This window comes from Daphnia pulicaria, chromosome 3 (assembly GCF_021234035.1).
Source record: "Daphnia pulicaria isolate SC F1-1A chromosome 3, SC_F0-13Bv2, whole genome shotgun sequence".
Taxonomy (NCBI): Eukaryota; Metazoa; Arthropoda; class Branchiopoda; order Diplostraca; family Daphniidae; genus Daphnia; species Daphnia pulicaria.
The window spans coordinates 10390475-10409359 of record NC_060915.1 but is presented as its reverse complement, the minus strand read 5'-3'; the positions used below and the strand labels follow the sequence as shown (position 1 = coordinate 10409359).

Sequence of the window (18885 nt, the reverse complement as noted above, 5' to 3'; positions counted from 1 at the left end):
AAGATCATGATTTTCTTTAGCTATGTACGAGAATATAAGAATTCTGAGTACGTTCATAGGAAAACCTCTAAGGCTCTAATTAAGCAAATGGGTCACCTGGTTCAAAGTGTGCTCAGTTCGAAGAGTTTAATACAATTTTTTTGTGTCGACTGCTGATTAATGACTGGGAGGATAATACAATAAAAGGTGAACGTTATACGATACATTTAGTATTTTTTTGTAGTATAATTGTGTATACAAGTATGTGCTAACATTTTATCCTACACATCTGAACGGTTCTGGGATTTTTGTTTTTGAAACATTTTGACGACATATGCCAGTCGTTTGCGCCGTCTAGCGAATTTTATTAGAATCTTTCTGTGGACTCCGGCGTTGAACGTCGACATGCAATGCGGACTACTTCATTGCAGGCGATTCCTTAAAAAAAAAATTGCCGGTATTTATTTCCTCTTAAATTTGTGCCATCGCACGGACTTGTACAAGTCGGAAATGACGCAAGCAATCTATAGCGAGAATTCCATTTCCCGACGGGTTGCCAGGCTATTGCGTCTATTGATACTCCACTGGCATTTAGAAAAGACGATTGTGCTGTGAGCTGGTGATTTAATATAACTCAATATTAGATAGCACCCTTGTGTGTGATGCCGTTATACTGGAAACTCTCTGATTGCGCAACATATCCACGAGGTTTTCTTTGGTTATTCTCTCGAAAGTTTTTTTTTACCCAAAACTCGGAGACCGGGAAGAGAAGAAAAGAAAACGACCGAAATAGATGAGGAAATGATGATAAAAGGGAGGAAGAAATGGTTCGCGGTCTTCGTATTTTTTTTTTTTTTTTTATGGAATAAACCTTTAGGAGATGAGAAATAATCCCCGTTATATGGGAAAATGCTGGTCCTATATATGTCGCTGGGATAATCATTGATTAAACGCGGCTCTTCACTCCAGTTTCCATGGGCGACATTTTTTGCCAACTAAACTTTGATATTGAAAGGCGTTTACTTGCCGTTTTCTAGGTAAGCAGCAATAAGCGCTCAGCGGACGGACGACATGACAGACGGAGAAATTGAATATTGTCGGCCGGCCGGTAGGCCAAAATTGGACCTGCAGATGTTTCCATTTCTTCTTGCCACGTGTCTATTACGAATTTCAAAAGTTTTCCAATTGATGCGACACTTTATATGGCGTACAGGAGTGATGCGGAAATGTATTGCAAAAACACTGATATGATAAATACAGCACACAGGGTACAGCAGGACACTTAAAGATGACACCATATTGACAACATAATTCCATTAATGTACTGTATGTTTAGCAAAAAAAGCCAGCAAACACCGACGTTGAACGACGCAAGGAAATCAATTGATGATGACACTTAGACAGCGGCCGTATGGTGGCGGGTAAACACAAGAATTGCGGGCGAAATATCCCGCGCGAACCTCTCGAGATAAAATCAGTCAGTAAAACAACCCCAAAAAGTGCCTGATAAGCACTCTAAAAGATGCGACATGGACATCAATAAACATCTCTGAGCATTACCGTGATGCAGACAATCAGGTTAACCTGACTGGCCAGGCGGAGACTCTCCATCAGCCCTCCATCGCCTCGGTGATGACACGATTCCTTGCAAGACACACACCTATGGTATATGGAAGTACTATTTCCTTGAATTCGTATGATACATCTCATCTCAAATCCTTTTTTGCTCATCTCGTTATTGGGCTGAAGCATTTGTGCACGAACCACTAGAGCCTGAAACCAGATTATAGGTCTCCTAGCGCGGCAGTTGAGTGATGGTTCCCGGTTAGATATAGGCCTATATAAGTCGTCGGTTCCAACTGAATGCGATCAATTTCAAATGAAAAGAGCGAAGCAGATGCGTCGTCTCCCCTCTCACAAATAGCTGATCATGACAGAAGTATTTTTAGTTTGAGAGGTTTCGGAAACGTCTTGATCCAGGCACAGCATCGTCACTGCTGCGCCGTTGCCAACATTTTGCGACTCGGCGGAGTTTGGCGTGTCGGACAAAGTTTTGCGGTGATGGGCTGCTGGCAGGACGGCCGACGCGGGAGCGTGCTGATTGTTGGCAGTCGCCAACAAGTTATCGCGGTGGACCAGCGGGATCTCCGCCGAAGACTGCTGTTGATTGCGGAGATTCTGGTTGGTGATGCGCTGGTGGAAGATGATCAAACGGCGAGTATTGAAGCGAATGATTTGATGGCGATGGTTATTGCGGTGACGCAGGATCGGTGTAGAGGCTGCCGACGACGTCCTACTGCTGTGGGCTGACCTTCCAGGGTGGGCACTCAATGGGTAACTCCTCCCTGTCGATGCGACATATCGATCGACATGGAAGTGAGAGAAAAAGAAAAGAAGAAAAAAGGGCATCAAGAATCTCGTGAGCAGAGGAGACACTGGATAGCGACAAAACTATTTGAATGGGCTATATATGTACCGAGCGAAGGTTTCACGAAGACGGGAATGATTTGTTGCAGGCGGGGTCATCATCTGTTGATGTCTTTTGATTATGAAATTAGGGCCAGCAAAAGGACGACAAGCAGTTGCCACGTTCACAGACCAACATTATTTTGTATTCAAAAACTGTCGGGGGAGGAATGAAAAACAAAATGCAATCACGGCAAGCAAAACGAAAAAAAAAAACATCCAATGAAGACATTAAAGGGGGGAAATAATGAAACCAAATATCAAAGAAAAAAAAATTTTAGTTTGATTGTTAATCTCTCTCCCTCTCTCTATTCGTGAAAAAAATTGAACAAAAAATTCTCGAATGGCCAGCACAAAACTGCCGAAAAAAAAATATCACGACGCTAATAGATTCACGCTGTAAAGGAATATTTTTGGTTATTATCAATTTATTGAGTCACAGTATTGTAGTTAACAATATATGCCAGCGTAGCTCCGTGTCTGTGGTGAGACACGGAGACGGCCAGTGCTGCCAATACTGAACATATTTAACGGTTAAAAATCACAGCATTGACAGAGCGATCTCATGACAATAAGAGATATAAAATACGGAATGTATAACAATAAATAATAATAATTACGTAATTTAAGTTGAGGCTGTACAAACACAAATAACAATTGCTTGTTTTTTTTGGTCCTGAATGCACATAAAGAGTAGGATTGTAGTAGTATAGATGGATTCGCTATTTTGGTCGCCGGAATGAAATGTAGTAGTAGTAGTAGTAGTAGCGACTGTCCATTGAAATTCGCTTTGCCCTTTTATTTCACCGAGGCATTACGCAATATGCGGACACTTTTGAAAAAGACTATAATAATTTAAAAAAAAGCTTGGACTTTGTACAATAGAGATATTATTAGGATGGTGATTTTTAGGTGAATTGTGACTGAGCAAACATATATGAGCGAAAGTTTATTACCACGGAAATTTTTATTTGTTTTTTAGAGAGATCTATTTAATTGGCGATGCACTCTCAGGCCTGCGCCAATGAGTTTGAAACGTCACAGTACGATTTGAATCCCGAAAGCTGTTTGGATTCCGTTCACTCTCATCAGCACTCTCAGTTTTTGTAAACTGGGATTTCCAGAATGGCGGTTCTGTTATATTTTGGTGTCTGCCAGTAAGGTGTTGCTGTTGTTCTTGATGTAGCCGTTGTCGTTGGCGCGTCGGCAATTTTGGCAACGCGAGTCATAAATTTCGAGCGAGGGCGGTGCTGACAGTGTCGTCAACGGGAGCCAAACGGAATTAAAATTTTTGCGGGCGGTAATCCAGCGGATTGCGCCGCCGTTGTGGCCGCCCATCTCCGACGAACAATAGTAGGACGTCTGCTGATGCTGGTGGTGATAGTGGCAGCAGTGCGGCGGCTGATTGTGATGCGACTCGGGTAACTTGCCAAAGACCAAACACCGTTGATGACCCTCGTGCTGGATCGAGTGACGTGAATTGCTATGCGACGAGGATGAGTGTTCCGGCTGGTGTCGGATGAGCGAGGCCACGGCCGTTATTCCGTTGGGCTGCCCAGATTGTCCATTACTGTGGCACTGTCTCGACCGCAGACCGTGATGATGAGACACAATCGGACCTGGATTTAGAACAAGGGGTCGCACACACACTTTTTCATCATTTAGCCACCAAGCAGCACGTCAATGACAAAATCATTTCATCAAGAAAAATGGAAGCGAAAATTCTAAACACGCTAGAAAAGAAAAAGGAAAAAAACTCGCACAGCAGCGGCGCATTGATTCCGTCTCCTGTCTCTCAGTCTCACAGCTCCTTCACCGCAGACGCTTTTCAATTGTGAGGAGACCTTTTTACGGTACGTTTGTCGTACACTTGATTGTGAGTGACTCTATACAAAAGAACGGTGAGTATATGTTCGAAACGACAAGGTCCTAAACCCTATACACATAAGCCTTGTTGTTGAGTATTTGCTTATTGTCTTATTGACGTGCCCTTCTTCATTGACAGCCTACGTGCGTGTCATGAGATACACGACCTGTAATCTTCCTGGATGAAGGGAATTATACTTCAGTTTTACAACCGTTTCATAAATCAATAGCGAAATTTCTCGATCGGCGATAAGATCATCAGTTTTCATTCTTAATGCTTTCGAATGCGTACATTGCGTACATTCGGCTGCGCACCTTAAAATATTTGAGTGTCGACTATCTATGCCAATGCACTAAAGAATTTGAATTGCAAAAATTCACAACGAATTCCTTTATATATTCAGTCAAAATCTGTTTTGCTTCCAGGGCGGATTTCGATTCATTTCCATAAAGGGATATTATTAATATATTTTAATATATAGAGACTAGAGAGTCAAGGGTAGAAAGAAGAAAATGTATAGAAGTTGAACTGTCAAAAATCCACAACTCATCCTTTGAAATGTAAATATATCGACAAATACTGGAGCAAATTCGACAGACTTAATTTATACGGGAGAAAGAACAAAAGAGGTTCGACAAAATCACGATAGAGAGTCAACAGGAACTCCAACACCTTGCGACTGGATTAAAGGATTCTCAAACGTTATCAGTTATAATATAAAGCAACGATACTTCAGTTCCCATCGCCATGGTCCTTTTCTTTCTTGTCATTGTCATTGTCGTCAAACCGTTTCGACTATCACTAAAATGTTAATTTGATGCATTTTACACGAATCGAAAAAGTTACGGCCAATCGTATGCGAAGATTACGTCATCACCGCGCACACACGTGGATAAAATACATTTATTTTGGATAGTGGACGACCCTTTTTATTGTTATAGCGATGGGGGATAGAAAGTTTAGCCACATAAAAAAAAAGTGAAAGGAAAGTTGAGCCCGTTTCACTCTCGTTGGGTCATCGTCGCAAAGGGGCCGTGAGTAGTTTTGTGCGTCCGAGTGTGATGCGGGAATGAGCGTGACTTTTTCTTCGTTTTCCAACGTCCAACTTTTCGTTATGTGTTCAACAGTTAACGGCCATGACATTATAGAAAAACGCTGAAAAAACTACAAAAGCAAGGAAAACCTTCCGCATTTCTCCCGGCAAACGGCCCGCTGGAGGTCGATATTCCCTAAAGATCTTTACACGGCGCGTACAGTTTAAGTCGGAAGATGCTCTAAAATCGAATGTCTGATTTTAGACAGCAGCACAGACTCCCACAATAGATACACTAGGTTCCGTATGGTAGTCAGTTCTATAGACTTATTTTATTAAACGTCGTATACAATGGCGCTCTAACAATAGTCACCTTTTAACCGAGTGAAATCCATTGTCCAGAAATATCCAGAAATAGACGAATGAGCGGAACTAGGCTACATTTCACGCCAGCACGCGATGTTCTTTTAGACACAAAAAAGTAGACTGAGCAGTTGATTTCGTTATGAAAGACTTAATTGGCTCTCGCATTTCAACGGAGTTGCCCAAACCTCTGCTATTTAACTTGTCCGCCATCTTTACGACGTGCACCCGGTTCTTCTCATAACGACATGACGAGCAAAGACGCGGCCTCCATACTAATATATGTGAAACTTGAATTCAAAATTCGCCAAAAATCTGATAAACTTTTTTTTTTTTAAATAATCGATCTGCATTGAATTAGAGATGCTAAGTGAAGCGCAAGATTCGTCGAAAGAACTTAAGCTTTCAATAAACTCGACGTTTTGAATGCGCCAGCGTTCCTTTCAAGTGCCGAGCGACACTTTGGAGATGGGAACTGCCAAGTGCTGCTCATACATTAAAGTATAACAGACAAATCAGCAGCCAATCAGCAGCAACGGAGCGCCCTCCGTTGTTCAGGTTATTTATATCACGAAAATGGAAGATGCTCAGTTGCGAGCCCTGCACAAATCTGATACACAATACACTGCAGGCTATCTAACAGCTTATCTGTTTTACAATTTCTTAAACAAATCAAATACGCAGAGATGATCTCCCATACACGCTTCAAAGCTAGTATAACAATAAGACTCACGTTGTTTTGTTTTTTTAATTCATTAAAGTGAACAGAGAGGTGTTTCAAATCAAGCGACATCAAGCGATCAAAAGAACACTCATTCACGTCTAGACTAGTCTATGCTTGTAATCAACCAACAAACCCAAACCAAACAAAAACATAAAATAGAAGAAAAATCAGCACAAGAAAAACTGAATGCACAATTTTTTTGTTAAGCCTCCTACAGGATGAAAATAAAAATGGAAGAACCGCTGATATGTTTGTTATTAGACTAGTAAGGATAGGTGATCAGTCAAGTGACAAATGATGGAAATCAAGCCTCTTTGCTATACCGAAAACCATTGATCACATGAAAGAGGCACTACTCCGCCAAGATTGAGAGCGAGTATCGAATGTATAGACTCCTGTCTCTTTCAGTATATATCCAGACTAGCAAGAAAACAGTTCTGTATGCAGCATGACCCAGACAGCAACAGCAAGCAAACAAATCTAATGTATAATATATACACCACAGGGCTGGCTACCAGAAGGCACACCGATGGACACGGTAATAACAAACATATGACTGGGCTGTAGCTCTCTAACCTGGAGGAAGCGATCGATCGGGACTGGAACGACGGCCGGGGTGTCCCAAATGAACAGCAGCTCCGGCCAGCTCTGTCATGGTTGACAATCGCCGTCCGCGGCACAGAAAGTGGCACAGCACCGTCTTGAAGTACTGACGAAACCTTTTTGTTCCGTTAATGGTTTCCGGCGACCGACGTAATAAGTGTGTTTGCGTCAGCGTCAGCAGTAGAGAAGAGAAAATCGTTAGATTTCTGCCAACATGATTTATACTAGGCCGACGACGAGTTCAATATTTGTCGCCCACGCCCTTCTCTCTTTTTATTTATTAATTTTTTTTTAGAAATAATTAATGACGATGGAAATAAGTTAAGTTAAAAAACCTGGCATTCATGTAGTAATAGACGAGCGGATTGATCATGGCGTTGCTCATGGCCAGCCAGTAGAACGCAAGGAAGATGTGCTGGACGTACTTATACGAGATGACTTGGTCGTCAATGAACTGGTAAACGAAGTAGCCGTGATAGGGCAGCCAGCAGACGGCGAAGAGCATCACTATCACCATGAACATACGCACCACCTGAGTACATATACGTGTCGCGTCAGCAAACAGTTATTAAGTCAACGACAACTTGTGTCAAAGTTAGTCGGGTTGCCGAGCCAGACAAGGTTGGCACATCATTAAAAGCAGTCACATCAAGCTTATTTAAAGGCAATCGAAACTCAATTAATTTCCCGATAATTAATGATGTTTCTAGGCACTGACTTTTCGCTTGGATTGAATGGATTCAGCTTGGCGTTGGTTGAGTTCTCCGATCGTCTGACTCCGCCAAAGGATGTAGCTCATCCGAGAGTAACACACACCCATCACGCTCACAGGTATCAGGTAGGTAAGCACGGTGAAAACTATGTTATATCTGCACATAATCGTCGTTGATGAACCAATGTTATTACGCTACGTCTTGAACCAAGGATGACCAAATTAATAAAAGAACTTACATGAAATCTTGTTGCGACACTGAGGGAAGCCCATCCGGCCAGACGACGATACAAACAATTCGAATTTCACCGTTTGAATATCTGGGAGAAAACACGGTTGAATGATTTTTATGTTAATTCATGTGAAAAGCTGTTTTTTGTTTTTTTTCCTCATGTCTAAGTCGGTCTAAGTATACATTTATATATATATATATACATATGTGTATGCGGTACATTGGTTGTTTGCCTATACAGCCATGAAATCAGCAATAATCACTCGTTGCGGGTTCCCCCCTCCCCCCCAATCATTCGGCTTTGATCAACGAAGCAACGAAGAACACATACGTACGGCACTCGTCATTAGCGAACGGCAATACAAATTTACTGCGATTATTCAGAAATAAGAGCGCCTTTGACGCCCAAATTCAAACCGGTCGTCGGTTGGCGTGCAATTAATCGCTTCAACAATCCCGCGGCCCAAAACCTTAAAATAAAACAACAAATGGGGCATCATATCTCTAAATCGGAGGGAGCACGAACCTTGATTTGGGAGAGGACGTGTCAACATTATTTTGGAAATCTAAAATTGCGCGCGGTTCCTTTTTGAGTTTTGAGAAGGCAGGGGGCGGTCAAACCGCACTCACGCAATATACAAACAACCCAGCAAAGCCAGACAGACAGTGAGAGAAACATCAAAGTCAAAAGAAAAACAGATTTCGAAGAATATTTACACAATCTCTGATGCACAATCTCCCCGGCTTTCAAGGAAATGACGTTTGCTAGTGGCAAACATTTATTCATGCGTTGGAAGACAACGGCAAATGATATGCGGATTCGTTTCTTCATAGACATCAAGGAATGTATGTAGAACATACATACATCCACCCACTTTATTTGTCTTTCTGTCTAGGCAACAATCTCTCGATGTGCCTATGCAGCAGCAGACTAATAAGCAAGCCAATAATTCTAATGCAAACACAGACAGTAGTGCTCGGCATTCACCATCAGAGATATTGAACGTACGTAGGGCCAAGAGATATTTTGAAATGATTGCGTTTACTTGTGCGAGATGATTTGCGAGTAGAGAAGGCAAGGGACGGCCAGGATGCAGCTGGCCAACCAGATGAGAGTGATGGCGATCCGGGCGATGCATTTGCTCATCCTCGGTCGCAGCGGATGAACAATGGCAATGTACCTGTGGGACAGCGCGTAAATCATATGATTAAGTCATGGCTATTAAGTAATGAATTGCAGTTCACGTTCTGATGCAACCTCACATACATATATATATAATCCGAGATTTCCCCGGATCCCGCAGGCTTTCTAGTTTGTCGATTTAAAAAACAATGTATAGTAAATGTCATGCCCCTTGGCGCATTCTTTTGTTTGCCCTCATTTCTCTTAGTTTGTTTTGTCAAACTTAACATTTCGACAAACTCGGTCGCTCGTGAGTGAAGAGTCTATATTATATAGCTCGGCCGTTATTGCAACATATGCAAGCGCATTGATATAGTATACACAAATGCCACGTGAGTCAAGGTTTATTTTTCCTCCCATGTTTCTGAGCTAAACGCATCTATATATATATATTACGTCAATGTCCCGAGTTCCACGTCGAGTAGCAAACACAAAACTTAGTCAAACAAAAGGTCGACTCACCTTCTTCCTATAGTTTACAGTATACATAATTCCACACGCCCACGCTTTCTCGCTATACTAACGTGTACCGTCTTGCCGTAATCAAAAGTATTTTAAGTGTATAGAAAAAAGTGAAATCGAAAGTTTGTATACGGTGGGAAAAAAAAAACTTTTCTTGCCCGTTGATACCGAGAAACTTCCGCTGACGAACAAAACAAACTTGAATTAGGCACATCTGACGCACTTTAATCATTTAAGAGTTAGTCAGAATTCCCCTTCTTGTACCCAACAGAATAAAATTTGGACTAATAAAGGAAGAAGAAGAAGAAAGCCGTATCTTATTGATGTTTGCCATTGGCTTTTGGTATACTGCGCACGTGACGCTTCCTTCTTGTCAGCCCAGTAAATAAAAAATAAAAATAAATAAGAAAAAGGCTCCCACATGACAATAAATCATTTCTTTATCAATCAGACAAAGGCGGGATATAGAGCTAGGAATCGTCCTTTTCTTCAAGATGATTTTCTCCTTTTTGTCGGTTACGCACACTACAGCTTCTGAGGGGGGGGGGGAGAGAGAGAAAGCCACAGTAAGTATACAATCTTATTTGCTAGATGTGGGAGGCTGCAGTAAATGAAACAATAATAGAAAAGACGCGGAGAAAGCATTTGCGGGGGCTATAGGCAGTCGTGGTGAGAAAAAACGGGAAGAGTCGAAGAGTCATAAAAGCGAAAGCGTTCGTTTATTGTGTAGTACGGTGTAGTATAAGAACGAGGGTAAAGCCCTTTTAGCATTTGTGTGCTAAAAACACGCGCAACCGTATATCTATCGCGGCATCAGCTGTGCATCATCCATCAGCACAAGAAGAAAATACGGGAGTCGGCCGTTGCATTTTAGGGGGCGATTTATGCGCAGAAAATGGCCGGCCGCAAGTATACAGCTGCACATACGTTTCCTCTCTTTTGTTATTCTTTCGGAAATAAAACGTATAAATATACCGACGACGACTGCACAGTAATTTGCAAACACACACACACACACACACACACACACACGTATATAGTAGGCTACACAGCACAAGACCCCATCTCCAACAGGGGGTCTTAATACGTTGCTATGTATAAGTGACACTGGGTGGCGTTTCTCCTTTGAGGCGTCCAGCCAGCACTTCTTTTCCGAAAGGCCGAAAAGTGCCGGGCCGGAGCAGGAAAGAAGATCCTGTAAACGAATCCTATTTCGGCTCCTCCATTTATTGTTGGCGTTTCGCATTTTTCTCTTGGGCGACAACACAGACTCATCTATAAATATACACACGCACGCGACACAATGATGTCCATTTGATATAGCATTATGATTTAGAATTTCGTTTGGTCGAGGAAAGTAAAAGCGGGACATCGAGTTTTTTTCCCGATTCACACGAATCGGACCCACAATTGGTTGAACAACATCACTTCACCGAATTGGGAAAAAAATGCATACGTGCGTTGGCTAAAAAAAAAAATAAAAAAAAGAAACCGAAGTCGACGCGCTGCGTGGGTATAAGAGGGAAAACGAGGAAAACTTACACATACAGCATGGTCTTATTATGAGTATCACTTTCCTCTGTTTCCACTCTTATTGTCGCCAGTTGGCCAGGCGCTTTTGTTTCTCGCTGCACATTTTTTGTTGTTGTGTGTTTCTCATACATATAATATCAGACTTGCTGCTCTCGTCGGGAAAAGCTCTTACAGCAGGCTACTACCCCGAAATGTATATGTTTACTTGACGACCCCCAAAAACAACTCGAGGGGGGAAAGGGAAGACAACAAAAGTCATTGTGATTGCGCAAATGGATCGATTCGCGTTTCAGTTTCCACAGTAGCAACGATACCTTCGTCACAAATCCGCAAGGATCACAGGGAAAAGGTATCGCTTTGAATTGCATTTGTTGCCGTGTTGGGCTTAATCTTGCCAGCCCGAAAAAAAATTTCCCGAGTCGATGCCTTTTCATTGTCTAGCTTGTTTGTCGTTTAGCTTTTACTTAGCGACTGCGACTCAGGACCTTTCCTGTTTGATGTCGCTGCCAAAACGGAAATGGAAAGAATTGTTGTTGCTTACCTGTCGAAGGAAATGGCCACCAGCGTGAATACACTGGCTGCCACAGTGACGTTGGCGATGAAATTGTTGACTGTGCAGTAGAAGCCACCGAACGGCCAGTGACTGAATAGGAAAATGACAAACACAAAAGTATATTTTTTCAATAACAACGTTGGTCACATTTATGACCAGCCCATCCATCACCTGTTGAGCATGAAGGTGAAATTGAAGATGCAATTGAAGAGCGACATGGTCAGGTCGGCCAGACTCAGGTTGACCTATTCATTATTACACGTAACGAACAAAGTACGTTATTTTAACTCTCAATTAAAATTCGTAAAAACATTTTCAGTTGTTACCAAGAAGTAATTGGTGACTGTTTTCATCCTTCGATGGGCTGATTGTTGGGGTTCAGACATGAATATATTACAAGAATAATCTTTTAATGTAATCCATCGCTGGGCAAACAAAAACACCTTGAAAAACACGATGCCTTTAACTCTGGAAACTAAGATAACGAGTTAATAACCACGTATAACGAGTTCATCTTACGTATAATCATTTTTAATGATCCCATAAATACATAGTCATGCCCTGCGATGTGAGGATTTTCGTCATTCTATCCGGTAACATAATAAGCTAAACGGACTCGATACGTGACCAGCTGACGATTGCAATTCGATCCATCGTAATCCTTCCAACAGCTGAATAATCAATATGTTGAATGAGACAAGTAGGCTAACGTGCATGCGGAGTAAATTTGGTTAACTAAATAGGGTACTAAGCTACACGATGTAATGAGGGACTGACCGAGAACAATCCAGGCGACCAGAGTGTTGCCCACGATGGCAACGAAGAGCATCAGCGTGAAAATAGCGATCCACGAAGTCCTTTGCGGCCACGGCATCAGGTAAGGCGACGAGTAGTTGTCCGACAAGTTATTATCACCACTTGCACCGTCATAATCGCTGCCGTTGTACATCACATCACTGGAACTCGACGTGTCGTTGTCGCCCTCACCACCGCCAACAATCACCAATAGAGTAGACAAGGTAGTGTTGAAAATCCGGATTGGTATGGAGGTGGTAACAAGCCCTTCGTCGGCCAGAAGCAACTCATCACTTGGCAATAGACCCGGTAAACTCGAGTGCCGGGTGACGTTGGCGTAATTGTCAAGTTGCCGGTGCTGCTGATTGTGGTCGATGCCGGCCGGTGAATCCCGGAGAAGGTAGAAGAGGAAAATCGGAGGGCGCAGCCAATTGTCGTCCACATCTTCCCGCTGGGATTCGTCGACGTTGGCGATCATGATCCGGTACGCTGATTCAGCTCAGATCGGCCCAACATTCAATTGCCAGTACCTTGTTATAAGAGAACAAGAATTAGCGTACATTGATCAAAGAATTCCATAGACGAACCTTTATTAATGAAACAACGCGCTATTCTTGGTTGGTGGTACGGTCATATACGGTCGTACAACTATACAATAGCATCGTCCACACATTGGAATAATCTTTGACCCTCCACACTGCGATTTCTTTGAAGGAAGCCCCAGAAAGCTTGAGGCATCAATGTCAGCCTATGCAATAATGAGCTCTAATGAGCTTTTCTTCTCATTCTGCAACATTTATGGCAACCTATATACTCTTCCCAGAAAACATATTTCGCAGGAAGTGCAAACGTGAAAGCCAATTGCGCGAATGATTTGCAGTAAAGCAATAAATGCAGTGCCTCCTATAGTAATTGTCTGCTAATACACGAGGCTTTTTGATACATTGTCGTATATATATCTGCCCACACGCCTATGTTTTTGTGCAGCTAGAATAAAGGGGGAAGAAAAAAATAAAAGGTGACACTATAATGCGCCATGTATCGATCGACTTTTTACCTTTGCGTCTTTCATTGACGACGACATTAGCAGCAACTGAAACCCGGCGGGAAACTAAAATTGATGTGCGTACTACTACGACAACACCGATCGTAATGGTTACTGAGGACATGTTCACAATCATGATAGCCTGGATCGACGGCAATTGCTGACTGAAGTGACACCTAAAAAGTATAGCTACGAGCATTTCTGGCTGATGGGTGGCGCATCATCAACGGCCAGCCAAACACTACTAAATTTATTGGCTTTGGGCCCCTTTGTTTCATCTAGAACTCTGCCGTGCCTTTAAACGTGATCCCCAATTCGTATATTGCTGGCCGGAATACTATATTCAGGTTGACATTGTCCAAGACTTATTTGCTTATACAAACGAAGTCCCTTAGATTTCCAACTTGACATAAATCTCCATAGTAACTTTGTGGAGTTTTCCTAGTATGTATATATATACGTAGCTATGAATCATAGTGGCTCAAATGCCAACGATAATAAAGCTACAGATTCTAGATAATTCGTTTTATAATAAGACATTTTCAGCGTCATACATAATCATGTATCAGGTCTTCCCTCGGTTGGTTCAGGTTGGCAATTACTATCTCAGTTACGTTATTACTAGATGGATAGAAAATGTGAAGGTTAAGGCGCAGGTACTGTATTGCAGCTAAGAATGCACCGTGGCCAACGACGTCAAAAATTTACGGTCCCTTCAGTGAATATTGAATCTCTTCCGGTATCAATATCACATGCCTTTCGTTCCGTAAATGATATGTGCTGAAATCGCGATGAGGGCCGCGCAGAGATGCCTTGGCGTTGAAACGAGAACTCAACCACGCATCCCAGCAGTTCGGTGATTGATCGGTCAGACATGCCAGCAGGCGCAGGCAGCATCAAAAGTAGAATTAGCGTTCCGCAATCAGGGCGATGGAGAGTCGCTATATTGAAGTAGCTAGATACTACTAGTATTAGAGAGAGTTCTACTATTTATACTTTGGCGGTGACAACTCGCGGAGCAGCAGTCGAGTTGAATCACAGACTTGATCAGAGATGCAGATACGTCGCCGAGGGAGTTGGCTGTATTATTGAATCGTTTTCGACGGCAAGAAAAAAAAAAAAAAACAGCCGGGGGGAGAGATTCACTTATTGGGACTGCAATGCTCATTGCAGGCGAGCGCCATACGAACTAGAGTTGGCCAAAGCAGCTAGAGCTGATCCACTACAAGGCTATACATTATTCGAAAATTGATATTTTTTTCTTTCATTCGCCGGCCCGCAGGGGGAACTCACGTGCCGCTATTTTCTTATTATTGCCGTTCCATAAGACAACGCAGCCCACGTATACTCCAGTGGATATTCTCCGACTGCTTCTCGAGTTGGAATTCACTTGTCTTTCGTGCACACATTTTTCTCTGCGATGTTGTGTGTGTATACAGTCTGCTTCTATTATTATTCCCGCTGCTGTGTGAGAGGGCGACGACGACAGAGGCGAGCTATACTGCAGCCTGCTGGGCAAACATATTCATACATAAGGAACGCACCATGTCAGCAGTGTGCTGCTATATAGTCCCCTATGCTGTTTTATTAAGTTATCCTAGCACACTTTGCGCGTCGTCATCATTCCATTTATATGTCTAAATAACGGGTCCCTGTATTTATTCACCCGCGCCTTCTTTTTTTAATCTAGGGCTGGCTCCGCTGATTACGCAGTGCAACTGCTGGCCCTCGCGCTCGATAGGATAAACGCCCTCGCAAAATTCCGTCGACACCGGCGATCCCCCGATCCACTTAATCAATGCTCAAATATTCTTTTAGCTATAGTACACAAATTTATTAGACTTTAGGTCCCATCGCAATCGACAGGAATTGCGGTTGGCTCAGACTCAATAATTTCTCAATGTCTAACAACGCGGATGAGGAGATATCGGACGCCAAACTTAGGTTTTTATTATTAGCTCTGATTCACTTCCTTTTTCGAATGTTAACGGGTATTATTAATTCTCAAGGCAAATGCAAGCAACTTGCCAAATAGCTCACTGCTGCTGCTGATACGCTTGTTCCCACTAAATACAAGTTCGGGTCATCCACTCACACACAACCATACACACTGATGGATAGTTTCCGCTCGCCTTCGGACGAATTAGTGTTTCGAGGTGATGTCGCGGGGTGCACATCTAACTCGTCGATACCATCCCGAGCGTCTAGAAAATAGAAAGAGCGATGATATAGATTTCTAAGCTATGTGATGATGATCTCGATCCTTGATTGATGTCACGAAATTCCCGCTCGTCTTTGTGTCTGGCATGTAGCGCTGGGATGTAGGGGGACGACATGTATCGAAACTTTGACCTATTACACATCTTCATGACTTTGGTGGGTTTCAAAAAAAAAAAAAAAAAAGGCAAACTCGTACGCCAGCATTGGTTGTGCTTGGTAACGTCGTCCTTTTTTTGCTCGTATAAGTGGGGGAAAAAGAGACACACGCCGACAACTTGAATGATGGCTGATACTTCAAAAGCATCCCGTGTATATTTTTGTATGCATCTGAACAAGTTTTGAATGCGAGAGCTGAAGTTTGCTGACGATCGCTGACTTTCTTTCTTTCTTTTCTTCCTTTTTTTATATTTTTTAACGCATCGATTTCTTCGATCATTTTAAAATCCGACCGTACATACCTAGATTGTATGCACAAGGCAACCAAATAGAGGCAATAGAGATATTCTCCTTTAGCCTGACGGAGATGCTGCTGCATTGCCGGTCGCATATACGGCGGATGTCGACTGCCGGATCGTTATTACACGCCCCGTCAATTTTCATTGTGGTTTGTTCGCTTCTCCTTCTATACGGTTGTCGTCGTCGTAAACACCGCCCTCCAACTCCTCTCTACATCAGCAGTCAGAGTATTAATTACAAGCTCTTGATATTAGCCGCTGCTCCTTATGCAATACCGGACATGCTTTGTTGATGTCTACACAAATCATCATCCGTGACACTCATTACTCATTAGCATGACATTTGCGAGTCGGAATCAAATTCTGACGTTTCAATTTTTGGGCTGTCAGTCCCCCGTTGCTATTGAGAACGGAAAGCGGCTGGCATAAGTTGAGTGGTTCATTCATCAATGCGAGTGATCTGATTTGCATAGACGTTGCGCTCATTCAAAAAAGAATAAAGGGAAATTCGAAGAAATCGATCCGCTCTGCATATTTTCTACGACTTCCCGATAAAATAAAACCCCCCCTCCCCCAATATCATTTCGCTCTACGTGAAATCGGCATATTATAAATAGCTTAAAGAAATTTTTCATGATCGACTTGATCGACACAATAACGGGTGTGTAGTAGCCTATACAGAATGATTGGGAATATATGGACTATATATATACTGCTGGCCAGGCCTGGCTAGCTGGCTGTGTAGCTAGTAATCCTATTAGGACTTAAGACTTTGACTTATATTTTGAGCCTTTCGACTGCGTTTCTCAGTCTGGCGCCCGGCTTCCGCCAGGCTAATTAAGCTCTGTAATTAAGAGGCCAATCGAAACAGTCAATTTTTTTTCGTTCGCTTCATCACTTTCTCAGCCGTTCTCATTATCTTGAGGGACTTTTCTTTGTTTTTGGCATCACTATTCCACCCCAGAAAAAAAATGGTTGAAAAATCGAATCCTTTTTTCTTTTTTGCGTGTGTCTGTGTTTGGAGTATTTCAGATCCTTTGGCTAAGCTTGCAAAGAGCGAATCATCGCGGCCCACGGATTGGGCATAACAAACACAAAAGACAATGACCTCTGATGATGGTTCATGCTCTTATAATTGCCAATTTCCTGCGCCCCATAGTCTTCTCTGTTTGAGAACCAAGAGATCAACATTCAAAGGATTTTCAACTTGCAAAAAATGAAAAAAAAAAAAATCCAATTTTAAATTGGCAAAAGTTATTTGCTGCTAATCAAGGGAGATTGCTGGCGGTTGGCTGTTTTGTTATAGGTATATTGTTTTGATCTTCCTTCGGAATAAATTTGGGGTCGTTGATGATGAATAGACAATTCCATTTGAAAGCTAATTAGTACTGGAATTAACATGACATTTGCCGCGCGTTATTTCGCAAGAATATAGTGAAATTCATGAAAATTCAGCAAATTTTCAGCAGTTCTAGCTAGCTCCTAATACGATCTGAATCCAAAGAAGAGCCTGGGCGCCCATGTCGTCTCTAATCATAAGCGAGTTAGGCTAGCATGACGACGGCGCACCTAAAAATGACATTATTGCTTAGTCGTCCTTGCTCAATAACTGGAGAGAACTATATCGCGGATTATTGTCATCGCAGTTCAATTGGTTCAGTAGTTCACCATGGAAACTGAAAAATTCCTCTAATGCACCAATACAAAAGTAGCGAGAAAGAAAAGCTAATGTTATGAGGTCCCGCTATGATTACATTTACGTGATGGATAAGTTGTCGCCATGGCCACCAAGACGTCAAAGGATAACTCGATTTATTTTAATTCTATAGCGCTCAGAAAGAGCCACACGTCAAGAATAATAATAAAAAAGAACTTGCCGGTTGTCTTTGCTGCCTGACTTGTCCAGTGACGACGTTGTGCTCCTCCTCCTCCGCTCCTCCAACTGGCTTCGATGGCCGTGACGGGGTCCAAAAAGAAATCGACTCGACTGAAGTTAACGATGACAGAAAACGAGCACATCCGATGCCATCTCATCTCCAGACAGCTACACACACATCTACAAGTTGGCACTGACGAGTCACTCCGCTATCAGGAACAAGTCAAAACTCGTTGGACATGACGTAATAATCAAGCGCCATCAAAATTCCAACAGTATTGTGCGACAGATTTCCATAGCGCGCGTATACGGAAGTAATGAACAATATTCTGCACGGCGGCACAGCACTTGTTTAGAAATTATAAAAACCAAAAGTAAAACTATTTCGGAATTTAGGAAAATAAAGTAGAGACCGATGGGGCTCTCTGTTATAGTCTACGTGAAGATGTCGACATCGACACGCAGGACAGCGCAGCACAGGACCCGTGTGCAGCACTTCTGGCCAGCGACTGAGCGCTCCAACTGGGCCAGCCGCTGCTTTTTCTTGTCTGTATCTATATGTGCTCCTGCTTTAGGGTAGCATTACATGTAGCTCTGTGCGTGATGGGCTATACAGCAGGAGTAGTATATCTTTCCTTCTCCCGGGTTAAGCTGGAACGTTCTGCGTATACTTATACCGGGCTAATATGTACCAATTTAGTAGCTACTATAGGCGAGTGAACACGGCGTGGGTTGCCGACATAAGAGGGAAAATAAAGTTATACACATAATACAATTTAAAGTA

General features: G+C 42.6%; 1 protein-coding gene across 2 annotated transcripts; it reads right to left on the bottom strand.

Annotated features, from left to right (window-relative positions):
• Positions 1-1197: 1197 nt before the first annotated feature.
• Positions 1198-18595, bottom strand: LOC124328322 (tachykinin-like peptides receptor 86C). 2 transcript variants are annotated; one of them, XM_046787053.1, is made up of 11 exons: positions 18103-18595; positions 12488-13035; positions 12037-12074; positions 11882-11955; positions 11699-11800; positions 9026-9160; positions 7987-8067; positions 7754-7904; positions 7371-7567; positions 7009-7151; positions 1198-2324 (listed from the first exon to the last, which is right to left on the bottom strand). In XM_046787053.1, exons 2-11 carry the CDS (start codon positions 12981-12983, stop codon positions 1894-1896), a joined length of 1848 nt encoding a protein of 615 aa, XP_046643009.1. In that variant the 5' UTR covers positions 12984-13035; positions 18103-18595; the 3' UTR covers positions 1198-1893. The 2 variants fall into 2 exon arrangements, with proteins under 2 accessions (XP_046643009.1, XP_046643008.1); XM_046787052.1 differs by lacking the exon at positions 1198-2324 and adding an exon at positions 3119-4064.
• Positions 18596-18885: the final 290 nt, after the last annotated feature.

Excerpts from the sequence above, each read along its gene's own strand:
- LOC124328322 (XM_046787052.1), bottom strand. The coding sequence starts at position 12,983 with ATGATCGCCAACGTCGACGAATCCCAGCGGGAAGATGTGGACGACAAT. Across the intron at positions 11,956-12,036 it reads CAGTCACCAATTACTTCTTG|GTCAACCTGAGTCTGGCCGA; the intron begins GTAACAACTGAA and ends AATAATGAATAG. Across the intron at positions 7,568-7,753 it reads CCATTCAATCCAAGCGAAAA|GTGGTGCGTATGTTCATGGT; the intron begins GTCAGTGCCTAG and ends ATATGTACTCAG.